The sequence below is a fragment of the Protopterus annectens genome, chromosome 5.part0, assembly GCF_019279795.1.
Source record: "Protopterus annectens isolate FY-2018-M chromosome 5.part0, PAN1.0, whole genome shotgun sequence".
Lineage (NCBI taxonomy): Eukaryota > Metazoa > Chordata > Ceratodontiformes > Protopteridae > Protopterus > Protopterus annectens.
Genome location: NC_056735.1, coordinates 1,672,715,087 through 1,672,729,944, shown reverse-complemented (window position 1 = coordinate 1,672,729,944; position 14,858 = coordinate 1,672,715,087). Strand labels below are relative to the sequence as shown.

The following is a 14,858-nucleotide window of genomic DNA, read 5'->3' as shown; positions in this document are numbered from 1 at the left end:
CCAGTACATTCTCGCCTGGCAGCACCTTTGGGAGGAAGGCTGTCTCTTTTCAAAGAAAATTGGGATTTAATTACCCAAGACAGATGGGTTCTGGATATCATTCACCACGGTTACAGGTTTTATTTCCATACCATGCCTCCTTTCAAAGGCATGCCAGACATTCCTCCTCTACAAAGACAAGAGGCTCACAAGCAAATTTCTCTGTTGCTCCACATAGGGGCCATTCAGCCAGTTCCTGTGCCAGAAAGGGGCCTAGGATTTTATTCTCGCCTGTTCCTAGTACCGAAGAAGGGGAACACGTGGAGGCCAATTTTGGATTTATCTATCCTCAACACTTATCTGGACGTTCCCAAGTTCAAAATGTTGACGTTACAACAGCTTTTACCTCTGCTGGGCAAGGATCACTGGATGGTAACTTTAGATCTCAAGGAAGCTTACCTTCATGTGCCTATAAGACTAAGTTGCAGGAAGTATCTGCGTTTTCGAGCTGGAAATTCTCATTATCAGTTCTCTGCATTACCCTTTGGCTTATCCACTGCACCCAGAGTATTCACAAAGGTTCTGGCTCCAGTGATAGCTTACTTCAGGCTAAAAGGAATTCAAATCTATCCTTACTTGGACGACTGCCTGATTCTAGCTCAAGAAAAGGAAGACCTTCTACAGCATTTGGATTATGTCATAGCAGTGCTAAGATGCCTAGGGTATTCTGTGAACGAAATAAAGTCCAGTCTAGTACCCTCTCAAGACATGTGCTTTCTGGGTGTGAGACTGAATACAGCAGCCCAGATGGCCTTTTTAACCCCGGACAAACAAAAGAATCTTTCCAGTTCCATCAACTATCTCTTCAGTCCGGGCTGACTGCAAGGACAGTCCTTCAAGCCTTAGGGTTCATGGCATCTTGTATTCTGGTGCTTCCCAATGCCAAACTGCATATGAGGAAGCTGCAATGGTATCTCAAAAATGTATGGACACAGCACTGCCAGGATTTGGACACTGTCATTCAAATAATACCTTGCATTCAAAAGGAATTTTTGTGGTGGGCTCAGGAATGTCACCTAAACAAGGGACTCTCTGTGACCCGGCCAGAGGCGAGTCAGATTCTAACGACAGATGCCTCAGACATTGCTTGGGGAGCTCATCTAAATGGAAAGTGGATACAAGACAAGTGGCCTGCCAGACTACAGCATCTACATATCAACATGAAAGAGATGTTAGCAGTCCAGTTTGCATTAATGGCTTTCAAGGAGTTACTTCTTCCAGGGCAGGTGTTGATTCTAACTGACAACACAACTGTCATGTGGTACATCAACAAACAAGCGGGAACACATTCTTACCCATTGTGCAGGCAAGCAATGATTTTATGGGAGACTGCGCTCAGCTTGCAACTAACTCTTCAGGCAAGGTTTCTGCCGGAGCACAGAACTCCTTAGCAGATGTGTTAAGCAGACAAATCATGGATCCCCACGAGTGGAAACTGGATCTTCATGTATTTCAAAAATTGACAGTGTCATGGGGAACTCCAGACATAGATCTGTTCGCTTCTCCACTAAACCACCAGCTGCCAAAGTTTTGCACAAAGAGGTTTCATCACACAGCTTGGAAAGTGGATGTTCTTTCTTTCAGTTGGAAAAATCTTCATGTGTATGCTTTTCCACCTCTGCCTCTTCTCCCAAAGGTGCTTCTAAAGGTCAGACAAGACAAGCCAAGGATGATTTTAATAGCTCCAGATTGGCCTCGGCAGCACTGGTACCCATTACTGAGGAGTCTGGTAAGGAAGCCTCCATGGCCTTTACCCTTGATTCCACACCTGTTGTCTCAGAGGGACGGTCACCTGCTCAATGTCAAGCTTCAATCTCTTCATCTAACAGCCTGGCATATTCTGTTTTGAAAGACAGCAGGTCTCAACTTCCTCAACAAGTTTTAAATGTGATTATGGAAGCCAGAAGACCTAGTACAAGGAAAGTGTACGCAGAAAAATGGAAGAGATTTTTGTTTTGGAGTGCAGCAAACAATTTCGAGATTTCTGAGCCTAATTTGAGTGTGGCTCTTCAATATCTTACTGAGTTATTGGACAAAGGTTTGTCTTTCTCTTCCATTAAGATTCATGCTGCAGCAATTTCAGCTCACTATGATTGTGACCCACCATTGTTTTCGCATCCTTTGTTCAAGCAATTTCTTAGAGGGGCAAAGAATATAAGACCCCACGTGAGCTCCTACTCCTGCTTGGGATCTCAATTTTGTGTTGGAGAAACTTACTCTACAACCTTTTGAGCCTGCGGCTACTGCTGAATTGAAATATTTGTCATGGAAGACTGCTTTTTTGTTGGCCATTACTTCTGCAAGAAGGGTTTCTGAGTTGCAGGCCCTTATGGCGGTAGAGCCTTTTGATTTTTCATAAGGAATAGGGTATCTTTACGTACTAATCCTTCCTTTATGCCTAAGGTGGTTTCTAGTGTGGCTTTAAACCAAACTATTCATTTGCCTACTTTTTATGCAGATCCCCAAAATAAAGGGGAAAAGATTTTGCACACTTTAGATGTACACAGGCAATTGCGTTATTATTTGAGCAGGACTAAGGATTTTAGGCAGTCTCAGCAGTTGTTTGTTTCTTTTGCTTTGGGTTCGCAGGGCAAGCCTGTGTCAAAACAAACTATTTCTAGGTGGATTGGGTTTTGCATTGCATTTTGTTATTCCCATCATGGCAAGGAGATTCCAGCTGGAATTAGGCCTCATTCCACTAGGGCTACTGCCACTTCTACAGCATTTCTAAGGGGTGGCCACTAAGGATATTTTGGAGGCAGCTACTTGGAGTTCAGTGCATACTTTCTCTAAACATTATCACCTTCCTCTCTACTCTAAGTCTAGGGCTGGTTTTGCCACAGCTATTTTGCAAGGCATGTTGTCAGTTCCTGCTTCCTTATGATTTGCCAGCCTCCCTTACTTCTGCTTTGGGATTCTACCCAATAGTTAGGACTGCAGCAATGTGGAATGAAGAACATAGTACAGTTTTGTACCTACCATAAATGTAGATGTTCGAGGATCCACATTGCTGCAGTCCAATTTACCCTCCCTCCTTCCCTCTGTGTTTAAGGGTGGTTGTGTAGGTGAGGTTATATTCTGGTAATTTTGTATATATTGTACATATTTTTGGTGCAGGTATGTTTGGAATTTTTGGTTTTGGCCTTAGCTTTTCAGGGTCTTCTGACATCTGGGGCAAGAAAAGACTGAGGATATGACGTCGGTCATGCGCATTAGTACCCTGACGTACTGACGTCAGTCTAATGCGCCCTGACCGACGTCAGCCATATACTTTGGTATTCGGGCCGACTGGACAGCGGACTACCCCCAATAGTTAGGACTGCAGCAATGTGGATCCTCGAACATCTACATTTATGGTAGGTACAAAACTGTACTTTTTATCCTTACCCAGGCCTCCTAGTGCTCATTCCACAAGGTCAGTGACATTGTCTTCAGCTTTTTGCTCAAAAGCTTCTCTCTCTGATATTTGTGCAATTGCAACTTAGTCAAATTATCAGACTTATTGCTCATTACAAATTAAACTTGATTTCTGGGAACAGAGCGGCCTTTGGCTCTGCAGTACTTCGGACTATCCTTCCACGAGTGCCTTCCAAGGTTACAGTAGCTGGGGAATCTGTCCCATCAGTTGACGAATGAATGAAAAAGATATCGATAAAGTTTTGTACTAACCATAACGTTCCGTCTGTGGTGTTCATTTTCATTCTTTAACTGCCCCCCCCTCCTTTTGCTTCTGGATAGATCTAAAAATGGTACAGGAACCTCTGTTCCTTGTTTGAGCTCCAGCTTCCTTTTTCCTTTCTGCCTTTGTTAGTTTATATAACAGCTTGTCCCTTTATATCTAGGGGCAGCAAACTTGATCTGAGGTATGTTAAGTTGGTGAGGCATTGTGGGTAAAGAGAGGAACTTGAAAGTTCTTGGATCTGATGATCTTGTAGAAGTGGCTGAGTCAGATCAGAATCTGATCAGAACCAATCACTTTAGGAAGAATGAAAGTGGGCAACACAGATGGAAAGTTATGGTGAGTACATAACTTTTTTCTTTCATTATAGTAAAGTGGGCTGGTTAAAATTGTTTAATAAAGTTATTGAAAAGCCAAAAAAGAAAACAGTTATTGAAAAGTCAAATTCTTGTGTAGGAATTGACATTCTGTACTCTGCTCCAAGTACGAAGTACATTGTGCTCAAATTCTCTCTAAAAGTCTGTTTAATTTGTATGTTCAGGGCCAGTCCTCAAGTCCACCAATAAACAGAAGTGAATGGAATCCTCCAGATTGGATAACTGATACTATGCCCAGAAAGTCACCGTTCGTTCCACAAATGGGAGATGAGGTAAGGATATTTGACATTTTTTTTAGTATTATTTTTGTAGCTAGTATTTTGAAGTTTCCAGTTAATTTCCTGGCTGGGTTGTCCTCTTTGTGCAGCCTAAATGTGTCCCTGTGTCTACGTAATTTTTCACTGGTTACTGCAGTCTCTGTCCACATCCTGTAGTAGTAGTGTAGGTGAATTTGGTAGTCTTCCAAATTGTGTGTCTGCATGTATGCATGGTGATGCTTGCTTATGCATACTGCTGCAAGTTGGCATCTTATCCAGGATTTCATTTCCTGCCTTGTACTCACTGACTGCTGGATAGTGTTCAGCTCCCCCATGACCCTTCTGGATAAAGTAGTCATTAGCAAATTAAAGAATGGATGGGTTGATTAATTAGTCTCTGGGACCCAAATGCTGTTTTTAAGATTTATGGTATGTCTTGGTGATTCCATCTTGGGTTTGCCCAGTGCTGATTAATGTCTGGTTTTAATTTGGTCATGACTTTATATTAAAGAGCCAAACACAAACTATAGTACAGTAGTAAGGCCATCCATGCATATGGAATCATACCTCCCAATCTCTCACCACAAGAAATCTGTACAAAGCCACAAATAATGGGGAGGGGGGTGCAAAGCCCCAGAAACAGCAACAGAGTTTAAATACTGCTCCTATAAACTTTTAAAGTTGCTGTAATGACAGATTTTGCATTATATATTTTCTGAAGGATATGAAGTCTGAAACTCAAATATCTGTCATTATATAGTATTATTTACTGACTTCAGCCCTCAAGATTTGCCAGAAAAACACAAATTTTATGAGGAACAGACCAAAAATAAAAGTAAAAAATCTGGACATTCGCAAAAATCTGTACAGTTGAGAGGTGTGTATAGAATACAAGTTAATATTGATTCTTTGTCACAGTAAATGTTAGACTCAGGCAAAAATGGGTAATCAGTGTAACATTGTTTAATTTCAAAAAGGAAGGAATGGGATAAGCACCTGTTTCTGCCAAAAATGGAATGAATTTAGAAATATTGTATGGAAAACTGTGTCCTGCAAAGATTGGTGGCCAAAGCTTAACTACTTACACTAGAGTTAGTCCTATGGTGAGGAATTGGTTATGTACACTAAGTGTTGAAAACAATAGCTGGCTTCTACATAAAAATGTCTTGTCTTCTACAGCATGGTAAAAAAACAAAAAGAAAAGTAAATGCTTTTAGGAAGATAATTCTAAAGTAGACTAGTTTCCTAACTGAAACTATGGACAGTATTCCTAAATATCTGCTGGATTTAAGCCAGTGCTCTGTTGAGTTTGACAGGGTTGCATTGCTAAGCTACAGTGTGATTTAGAGACGTAGATAATTAGCATGTCCCTGAATCCCATTAAGCCCCGTGATGAATGTCTGTTACTTGTTCACTACTCAGAAAAAATGCAGAGAAGTGCCTCATTGAGTAGACTGCAGCTGTGCTTCACTGAGCTGCAAAGCAGCAGCTTGCCTGTTGGAGGAAGCAGTATTGCCTGTTGGAAGTGAATAGGTGCAAACACACCCTCTGCGAAGTTGCACTGTAAGCAGCATTTGCCACCTATTCATTTTTTTTCAGGCTGTTTGGAAATCAAACCGATTGCCCAGCACTCTGGAAAACACTGTACAAACTCCAGTATTCTTTTTCAAAAAAAGAAACTGACTATCGGGAGTTCATTAAATCAGCAATTTACTATTAATTTTAACAAAAAGCATAGTAAATAAATTGCCAGAAAAAAGCACCGTAAATGGAAAGAGAGGGCATTCCTCCTCACCTGACATGACAGTGATATAATGAGATGGATGGAAAATGGGTTGGAGATGGGAAGAGATGGGTGGGGTTATGGGAGGTGCAAGGGGTGTGGCCTTGGTCCAGTTTTGGCCATAGTGAAAGGTGGCAACCTTAATAGTGTCTTTGACTTGCAATTCTGTGCTACCTTCATAGCATAGAAAACTGTCTTACATGCAGAGATGTTTATAGGTAGGTACTAGGCTATCTGCCAGAAACAGGGTTGCCACCTTTTAACAAGGGCAAAGTGGGATATGGGGGTGTGGTCAACAGAGTAGAGGTGTGGCCAACATGACACTGGCCACACCCCCACCACGACATTACCAGAGTTGTTAAAGGAGATGCAGTATTAGCTATGGGATGCAACATTATGACATTACAGCATACTGAAAACTCAAACCATTTAAATGAAGTGAACTGTTACTGCAAGCACACACTAATCAGTTGTAACAATAAATAAACTTTAAAGGAATAAAAAACACACTAATCATTAAACAGACACTTTATTTAAAAAGTAAAATTCATAAACCAACCATTGCTATTCAGAAAGAAAACTTAAAAAATCTACATACCACATACAAGCCAAGTATAAAATTAAGACTTATTGTCAATTAAAGGTAAAGCAAAGAAAAAACACAAAACTACATACCCTAGTACTACATATGCACCCTAGCAAATTAATGCTAAACAAAGAAAAACACAAAATTACGAACTGCACCCTAGTACTTTATACTGCACAGTAGTACAATAAATCACTTTTTTTTTATAAGTGTATTTTGAATTTGATTTTATGGCTTGAAGAAGGGCCCGATTTGAAGCAACATTTGAGTAAAAGTCACAACATTTCATCCGGTAATTTACACTCATCATTAGTTCAGCTTTTAACAAGTCCACCCTACATCGGTTTTGCACATCTGTCCATTTACATTTTACCAATGAAAAAACTCTTTCTGCAAATGCGTTTGAGGACGGTATAGATAAAACCCTAGCAATTACTGGATAGAGTGTAGTCAGTTCAGGCCCTTCTTTGAAAACCTTCAGCCACTTCTCTCCTGGGGTCAAGCTTGTGCTACATAACTGTTCGAGAGAGGGCCTAATTGCCATGTAGTCCCTAAAAAGATAATTTTCATCTACATCCTGCAGACTCAGGGCAGTGGTCACATTAAGCAAGTCACTGAAGGCAAAGGGCTCATTTAGAGATAATTTAGATAGTGTAAACAAGTAGTTGCTTTCAGTATAATCAAACTGCTGCTCCAGGTATTTCACTGCTGTCTCCAAGAACACAATGAAGTTTCTTTTCAGTTTGTTAGCAGAAGTGCTGTCTAATGTGCTCATAAGTGCCCTAAGTTTCCCTCCAAAGAAAGCACCTTCAGCTCTTGCCTACAGTTTTTGCTTCAGAGAGACCATTACACAAAAAGTTTCCATGGCAGTAAGTGCTGATTTTTCTAATGTACTTATATGTTCATTAAAATCAACAAGAAAAGCACAGAGAAAGTGAAAATAGTACTGGTGCAGCGTAGGCAATTCATTCTCACCATGCTCATTAGCTGAAAAGTACTGCCATATCTGCCAGGGGGTCTCCTCTTCTCCCTGAGAGAGGAAATAGGACTGGAGCACTGGGAGATTTTTCACTACTCTTTCAATGGCTGGGAGTAGTGACAGCCACCTTGTTGGCACATGTCTTAACAGACTCTCAAATTCCATGCCACAAAACTCGAAGTCTTTCAAGTCTCTGGTCCTTGTGGCCGAACCTGAGAAGTGGCTGAAAAGTCTCATTACAAATGCTTCCACATCGTATGGTAGTTGTGCTGCAGCTTTTTTGGATGCATTGTGAATGATATGGGCAACACAGTTAGCCTTCTGGAGTGATGGGCACTTTTCTTTTAATCTGGTATACACACCATATTTCTTCCCATAGTTCACATTGGCATTATCAGCCCCATAAGCTGAAATATGGTTCCAGGGCAAGGAGTGCCTTTCAATAATGTTGGAAATTTGCTGTGAAATAGCCTGTGCCGATTCATCAGGGTCTTCATAGAAGTCCAAAAGGCCATTCACCACCCCTTCTTCTTTAGAAAAATACCTCACAACAAGGGGAAATAATTTTATGTTGCCCTTGTTGGAAGCATGTGATGAAATTGCAAATGAAGTACCTGGTTTTTGAAGGTCATACAGGAGGCATTCCAATGAGTGTGGTCCCAAAACATTTTCGACTATGGCTTCAGCCTTGGTTCTGCCACAAGATAGTTTCTTTGCAGTGTCTGAGTCACTGTACAACTGGCTGGCCAACTTTACTGCACAGTCCAAGCTGTTATACGAAATATTGTGCTTAACAGCATGGAAAACCTCAGAGGCTTCTGCTGCAATGATCCTAAGTTCTGGTCCCTCAAGGTTTGCATTCCTTGCCCACTTTGTCATCAGGTAAGTGGATTTAGCTTGAAGAATGGCAGTCTTATGTTGTTCAGTTGCCTCATGTCGTGCGACATCATTTCTTCCACCATGGGTCACTAGAAATTCTCTCTTGCAGTACCTGCAGAATGCTTTGACATCAGTGCATCTCTCGATCCAGTCAAATTCTGTTTTTCAAACGTCCTGCCACTTGCACATTCTCTTGCTGCTGGTTGACTGTGATGAAACTGCTGCTCTCTTCATGCTTGAATCTGTACTTACCTGATATGCAACATATTTACCAAGACTGTGTTAGTATGGTTCAGTAACATACTGCTGCACAGCACAAATGAACTGGCTTAATTGACACACAAAAAACTGGCTCGAAAAACATTGGCACACGAAAGAACTGGCTCGAAAAATATTGGCACACGAAAGAACTGGCTCGAAAAACATTGGTATGCGAAAGAACTGGCTCAAAAAACATTGGCATGCGAAAGAACTGGTTTGAAAAACATTGGCACATGAAAGAACTGGCTCGAAAAACATTGGCAAATGAAAGAACTGGCTTGAAAAACATTGGCAAACAAAAGAACTGGCTTGAAAAACATTGGCACATGAAAGAACTGGCTCGAAAAACATTGGCATGCGAAAAAACTGGCTTGAAAAACATTGGCATACGAAAGAACTGGCTTGAAAAACATTGGCACATGAAAGAGCTGGCTCGAAAAACATTGGCATGCAAAAGAACTGGCTTGAAAAACTTTGGCATGCGAAAGAACTGGTTTGAAAAACATTGGCACACGAAAAAACTGGCTCAAAAAACATTGGCATGCAAAAAACAAAACTGGCTTGAAAAACATTGGCATGCTCAAGAACTGGCTTGAAAAACATTGGCACATGAAAGAGCTGGCTCGAAAAACATTGGCATGTGAAAGAAATGGCTTGAAAAAACATTGGCACACAAAAGAACTGGCTTGAAAAACATTGGCATGTGAAAGAACTGGCTTGAAAAACATTGGCATGTGAAAGAACTGGCGTGAAAAAAATTGCCACACAAAAGAACTGACTTGAAAAACATTGGCATGCAAAATAACCAAGGAATGGAGCAAAATAGAGTTTACAGTCAGTTTGAAAAAGATCAAATAGTAAATGAGGTAATGTAGGGGGCATTTTGGCAATTGAAAACTAACATTAATACAGCTTGTAGAAAATTAAGTGCATTATTTTTACCACTGAACATGCCCACCTCACCCCACCCCTCAAGACAAAAAAAGTTAACCACATTCACTGAACCAAAAAACACTAAAATGAATGAGAATGCACAGTGGATACCATAGACCTGCTTTAGCTTTTGACCACAGCAGTTAAAAGAAATGTACGGCACTAATTTACACAGCGCAATGATCTATTAATGAACATGCCCAACAGCAGCACTGGTCGTAATTGGACTATAATGAAAACAGTACACAAGTATGTTGAAGACCTCACTAAAACACAAAATACAAACTTTGCTACTTATAAACGCAAACTACCCTGTAACAACGACATGGTTTAGCACAATCTCAAATACATTGCATTAACTTCTGAGCATCCATCCACAAAAAAAATAAACGGGAAAAAAGTCCATAAACATTTTAACTTTTAAAAATACTTCTTGCAAGAGAAGTAACAAACTACAATGTACAGCAGACACCATGGGCTCCTTTTACCTCAAAACAGCAATTAATCCAGCACAGCAATGCAATAAACAGGCCCAAGTAAAAGCAACACACCCATATTCACATTACAAGCAAAGCCGTACATTTTAACCTTATTAAAAATGCATAATAAATTTACAAGTATAAATGAAAGCAATCTTGAAACAGCTTCGGCAAATTGGCAACATGTACCTACTAGAATAATAAATGAATTACATTAACTGTTAACATTCCCCCTCAAAAGGTAGACTTGTACCACATACACATGGACTTGCAGGAACTAACAGGAAAAATTACCTAAACAGTATATCGTAACTTCCTGAAAACAGCATTAAATTGCACACATTTCCATACAAAAAAGTGCAAACTATGCTTGAACATTTCCTATCTGCAAACAGACAATACCCAGAATAAGCTATGACAATAGAAATGAGTCACACTAAATTTATATTTCACTGCCCCCCAACAGAAACAACTTCTATACATAGTTCAGCCTTTTAAAAGTAATGCTTCCAAATCATACCCCCAAGAATAATAACAATTACATATACATTCAGGTTTTATATCTTTAAAAACTACTACTCAAAAATATCAAAATATCCACTGCACAGATTTAAATACTGCGTACTGCACCCACCATCTACCTGTAAACATTAAAAAAATTAAACCACAATATATTCCCATTTTAAACTAGTACTCAAAAGTCTCAAAATAACCACTGCACAGATTTAAATACTGCATACTACATCCCCATCTACCTCTAAACATTAAAAACTTAAATAAAGCACACTATTCCCATTTTAAATCACTAAAGCCACAAAATGCAATTTACTTACCACTATCACAGTTATTGCTGGGCTAACTTGCTTCCTTCCTGATAGAATGGCTAGTTGGTTGTTCAAGCAGTGGCTGGGCTGGCTGGCTCCCTTGCTGGCTGGCAGGTAGGCTCCCTTGCTGGCTTCTTTCCTGGCTGGCACGCAGGCTCCCTTGTTGGCTTCTTTCCTGGCTGGGCTGGCAGGCAGGCTCCCTTGCTGGCTTCTTTCCTGGCTGGCAGGCAGGCTCCCTTGCTGGCTTCTTTCCAGGCTGGCTGGGCTGGTTGGCAGGCAGACTCCCTTGCTGGCTTCTTCCCTTGCTGGCTTCTTCCCTTGCTGGCTTCTTCCCTTGCTGGCTTCTTCCCTTGCTGGCTTCTTCCCTTGCTGGCTTCTTCCCTGGCTGGCTTCTTCCCTGGCTGGCTTCTTTCCTGGCTGGCTTCAATCCTGGCTGGAGATAGAATCAGATCTGAGTTGCAGCTGCTATAGAGCTTAGTGCTCTACAGCTGCGACCTTTATGGGGCTCTTCTGAGCAAGTTCCCGCCCCCTCCAACACCTGCAGCCAATTACTGTGCTGCATTACCACCCGGACCTAGCAGGGAGGAATCCCTCTAACTGCAGGTCCGGGTGGTGACGTAGCCGCATTGCTGTGGAAAAACCGGAAGTATTTTCGGCTTTTCCACGGCAATTAAATTATTTGCGTTTCGCGATCGCGAAAGGGGGAAAACCGGGACTTTTAAAGTCCCACGCTTGGTGACTGCGGGAAGCGGGATGAGAGGCCTCAACCCGTGAGTGTCCCGCTGACAACGGGACGGGTGGCAACCGTAGCCAGAAAGCATTGATAAGCCTAGCCGGAATGTGTTGGCTTTCGCCGCCCCCTTAGATTAGTTCCCTGTGCCTCTGTCCAGCAGAGCCATTGAAGTGATCCCTGGGGTAAACTTTCTGTTTCCCATCCACTCGTCAAGGTTTCTCTTGAAGAGGGTTAACGAGGAGCTCTGCCTAATGTAGATTGGAATCTTGTTCCAGAGCATGGGAAGTCTCTGAGAGAGGAATATATCCCTCCAGCACATCCTGTTTGTTGTTGTGGTAAGGTTTAGATCCCTGGAGCGTGTGGCTCGAGGGGATATGGTTTTCTTTAGGTGGAGCATGTCCATCAATTCTGGGTTGGACATGGCCTTGTATGTCAGGCAGAGATCAGCTCTGAGTAGGCTGTATGCAACCGAGTACAGCTGGAGTTTCTTCAGTCGAGCTGCATAAGGCATCTGCTTGAGACCAGTGATCCTTTTGGTGAGGAACTTCTGTGGTCTTTTCGGTTGTTGCAGGTGTCTTGTAAGGAACATCCCAAATGGGGCATTGTACTCTGTGATGGGTCTGATGAGTGATGCGTAGAGGGGCCCAATGACCTCTTTCGATCTGGATGCAAACACTTTTGTGATTAGGTGGGCCACATAGAAGGGTTTTCTAACCACTTTGGCAATGTGATTATCAAAGGAGAGGTTACTATCTACTTGGGTTCCCAGATCCTTTATTACGTCTTCCATATTTAGGGGGCTACCACCTATGTGGTAGTTTGTGGGTACTTTGTTTTTTTTCCAAAGGGGATGACTATGCACTTTTTGGCATTTAGCTTGAGACCATGGTTTTGACACCAGGTATCTGTCTCAGTGAGACCCTTTTGGAGGATGTCTGTGTCAGCTGGAGAGTCAGTTATAGCCCCTAGTTTGCAGTCGTCTGCGAACTTGGTGAGCCATAGTCGTCCTGTGCTTGCCTGTACCTCTGAGAAGTATATGCCGAACAGGAGGAGTACTAGGACTGAGCCCTGGGGAATGCCACTTGTACCAGGTTTAGAGTTAGACCTAGCTCCTGCAACTCTTACCATGTGGATTCTGTCCATGAGCCAGTTGGCATCCCATCTCGTGACGTAGGGGTTTATGTTCAGGCTGGTGAGCTTGTCTATAATACCTGAGTGGGGAATAATGTCGAAAGCCTTTGTGAGGTCTAGGTAGGCTGTGTGGGCCACCTTTCTCTCGTCTATAGCCTTGGTAACTGTCTGAAAGAAGTCCACCAGGTTTAGGAGGCATGATCTGCCCTTAACAAAGCTGAACTGGGTTGGGTCCAGTGTTTGGAGGTTTCCAATGTCTCTGTTAATGAAATCCATGATGATGCGCTCCATAGCTTTGCAGACCAAGCTAGTCAGGCTTATAGGGCTGTAATTCCTGGGGTCCGTTGTGGCTCCACCTTTCTGGAGCAGAATAACCATTGCTGTGCGCCACTCTGTGGGCACGTAGCCTGTGGAGAGGCTGTTTAAACAGTGTGTTTAGGTGAGAGGTTAGTTCATCTTTGAGCTCCTGTAGGACGCAGCCTGAGACACCGTCCGGTCCCAATGATGCTGTGTTTTTGGCTTTGGAAAGGGCTATTTTAACCTGAGTGTCTGTGATTTCAGGGTCAGTACATTCTTCTGGTATAGTTATGGGCCCTTTTGGGGGTGGGGGGGGGGTGAAATTTGCACTGAACTGGTCTGCCAGGATGTTGGCTATATCGGTCAGTTCAGTATATTTTGTGCCATTCTGCACTAACTCTGAGAAGATCTGAGAATTGTCACTTAGATTCTTGACATAGCTAAAGAATGCCTTGTAGTTATCTTTGGAGTCCATGGCAGTTTTTCTTTTGAAGCTAGCCTTGGATGATTTTATGAGGGAACATAGTTTCTTGCTGATACTGATCAGGGATGTCTTCCCTTCTTGGTATTTTATTCTTTTCTGTACTAGTTTCCTCCTCCTATTGTATAGCTTGTTTATGGCAGGGATCCACCAGACTGGTTTCCTTTTCTTGGAGGAGTGAGTCTTGGTTTTGCTTAGGATAGCATGATCCATGCATTCTTGTAGGTGCCCATAGAGTGCATTAGTAAAGGATTTTGCAGCTTGGACAGCGTTATCCTTTAGCATGGGGTCTTTGAAACTTCCCACCTCGGTCTTAAGTAACGTGAAGTTTGCTTTTGAAAAGTTTTTCACGGAGGTTTCTTTGACCAGGGGTGGTGGCGGAATGTGGATATCCAGAGTGATTTGTTTATGGTCAGATCTAACCAGCGAGGGGTTGACCTCTGGTGTGGAACATCGGTTGCCCATGTTGGTGATGACCAGGTCCAATATGTTGTCACCTCTGCTGGGGGTTGTTAACCAGTTATTCCATGGCATTTGAGTTTATAAATTCTAAGAAATGTTGGGCCAGGGAGTTCGTACTTGAGTAGTTCTCATAGTTAATGTTTGGATAATTGAAATCACCCAATATCAGGGTGTTTGGTAGGACCTTTGTGTTTCCCAGTGTTTCCAGGAATGCGGCGTGGGGGTCCTGGGACATGGTGGGTGATCTGTAGCAAGCTATAATTTGAATAGCAGTTTTTCCCGTTATTAGTTGCACGTGGATGATATCTGAAGCATCGTGCTCTGCCACTAACCAGGAGGTGTGGGTATCCTTGATGAATATGGATACTCCCCCGCCTTTTGTATTTCGGGCTGGGTTTTGTGGCCAAAATGTATGGTATGAGTTGTAGCCTGGTAGTGCTGGGGTGCCCTCTGGAGCCTTAAACCAGGTTTCTGTTACTGCACATATATCGATTTTCTCTATACTGAGGAGTGCCTCGAGTGCGTGCATTTTGAGGTTTAGACTTCTGGCATTGAGCAGCATTACCCTCAGTTTTTTGTTACTTGTGCTATTTACAGCAGTGGGTTTGTCTTTTGAGCCTTGCCTAAAAAAAGGCACTATAGGAGTGGCAAGAGCCTTGGCCAATATTCGAAAGCCTA

General features: G+C 42.3%; 1 protein-coding gene across 1 annotated transcript in view; it reads left to right on the top strand.

Annotated features, from left to right (window-relative positions):
* Positions 1–14,858, top strand: part of BRWD1 (bromodomain and WD repeat domain containing 1) — a gene marked incomplete in the record, with an annotated part of 4,378,631 nt that overhangs the window by 2,862,329 nt on the left and 1,501,444 nt on the right. Inside the window, 1 exon segment of the mRNA XM_044071461.1 lies at positions 4,260–4,367. Within this exon segment, the coding sequence (XP_043927396.1) occupies positions 4,260–4,367 (108 nt within the window).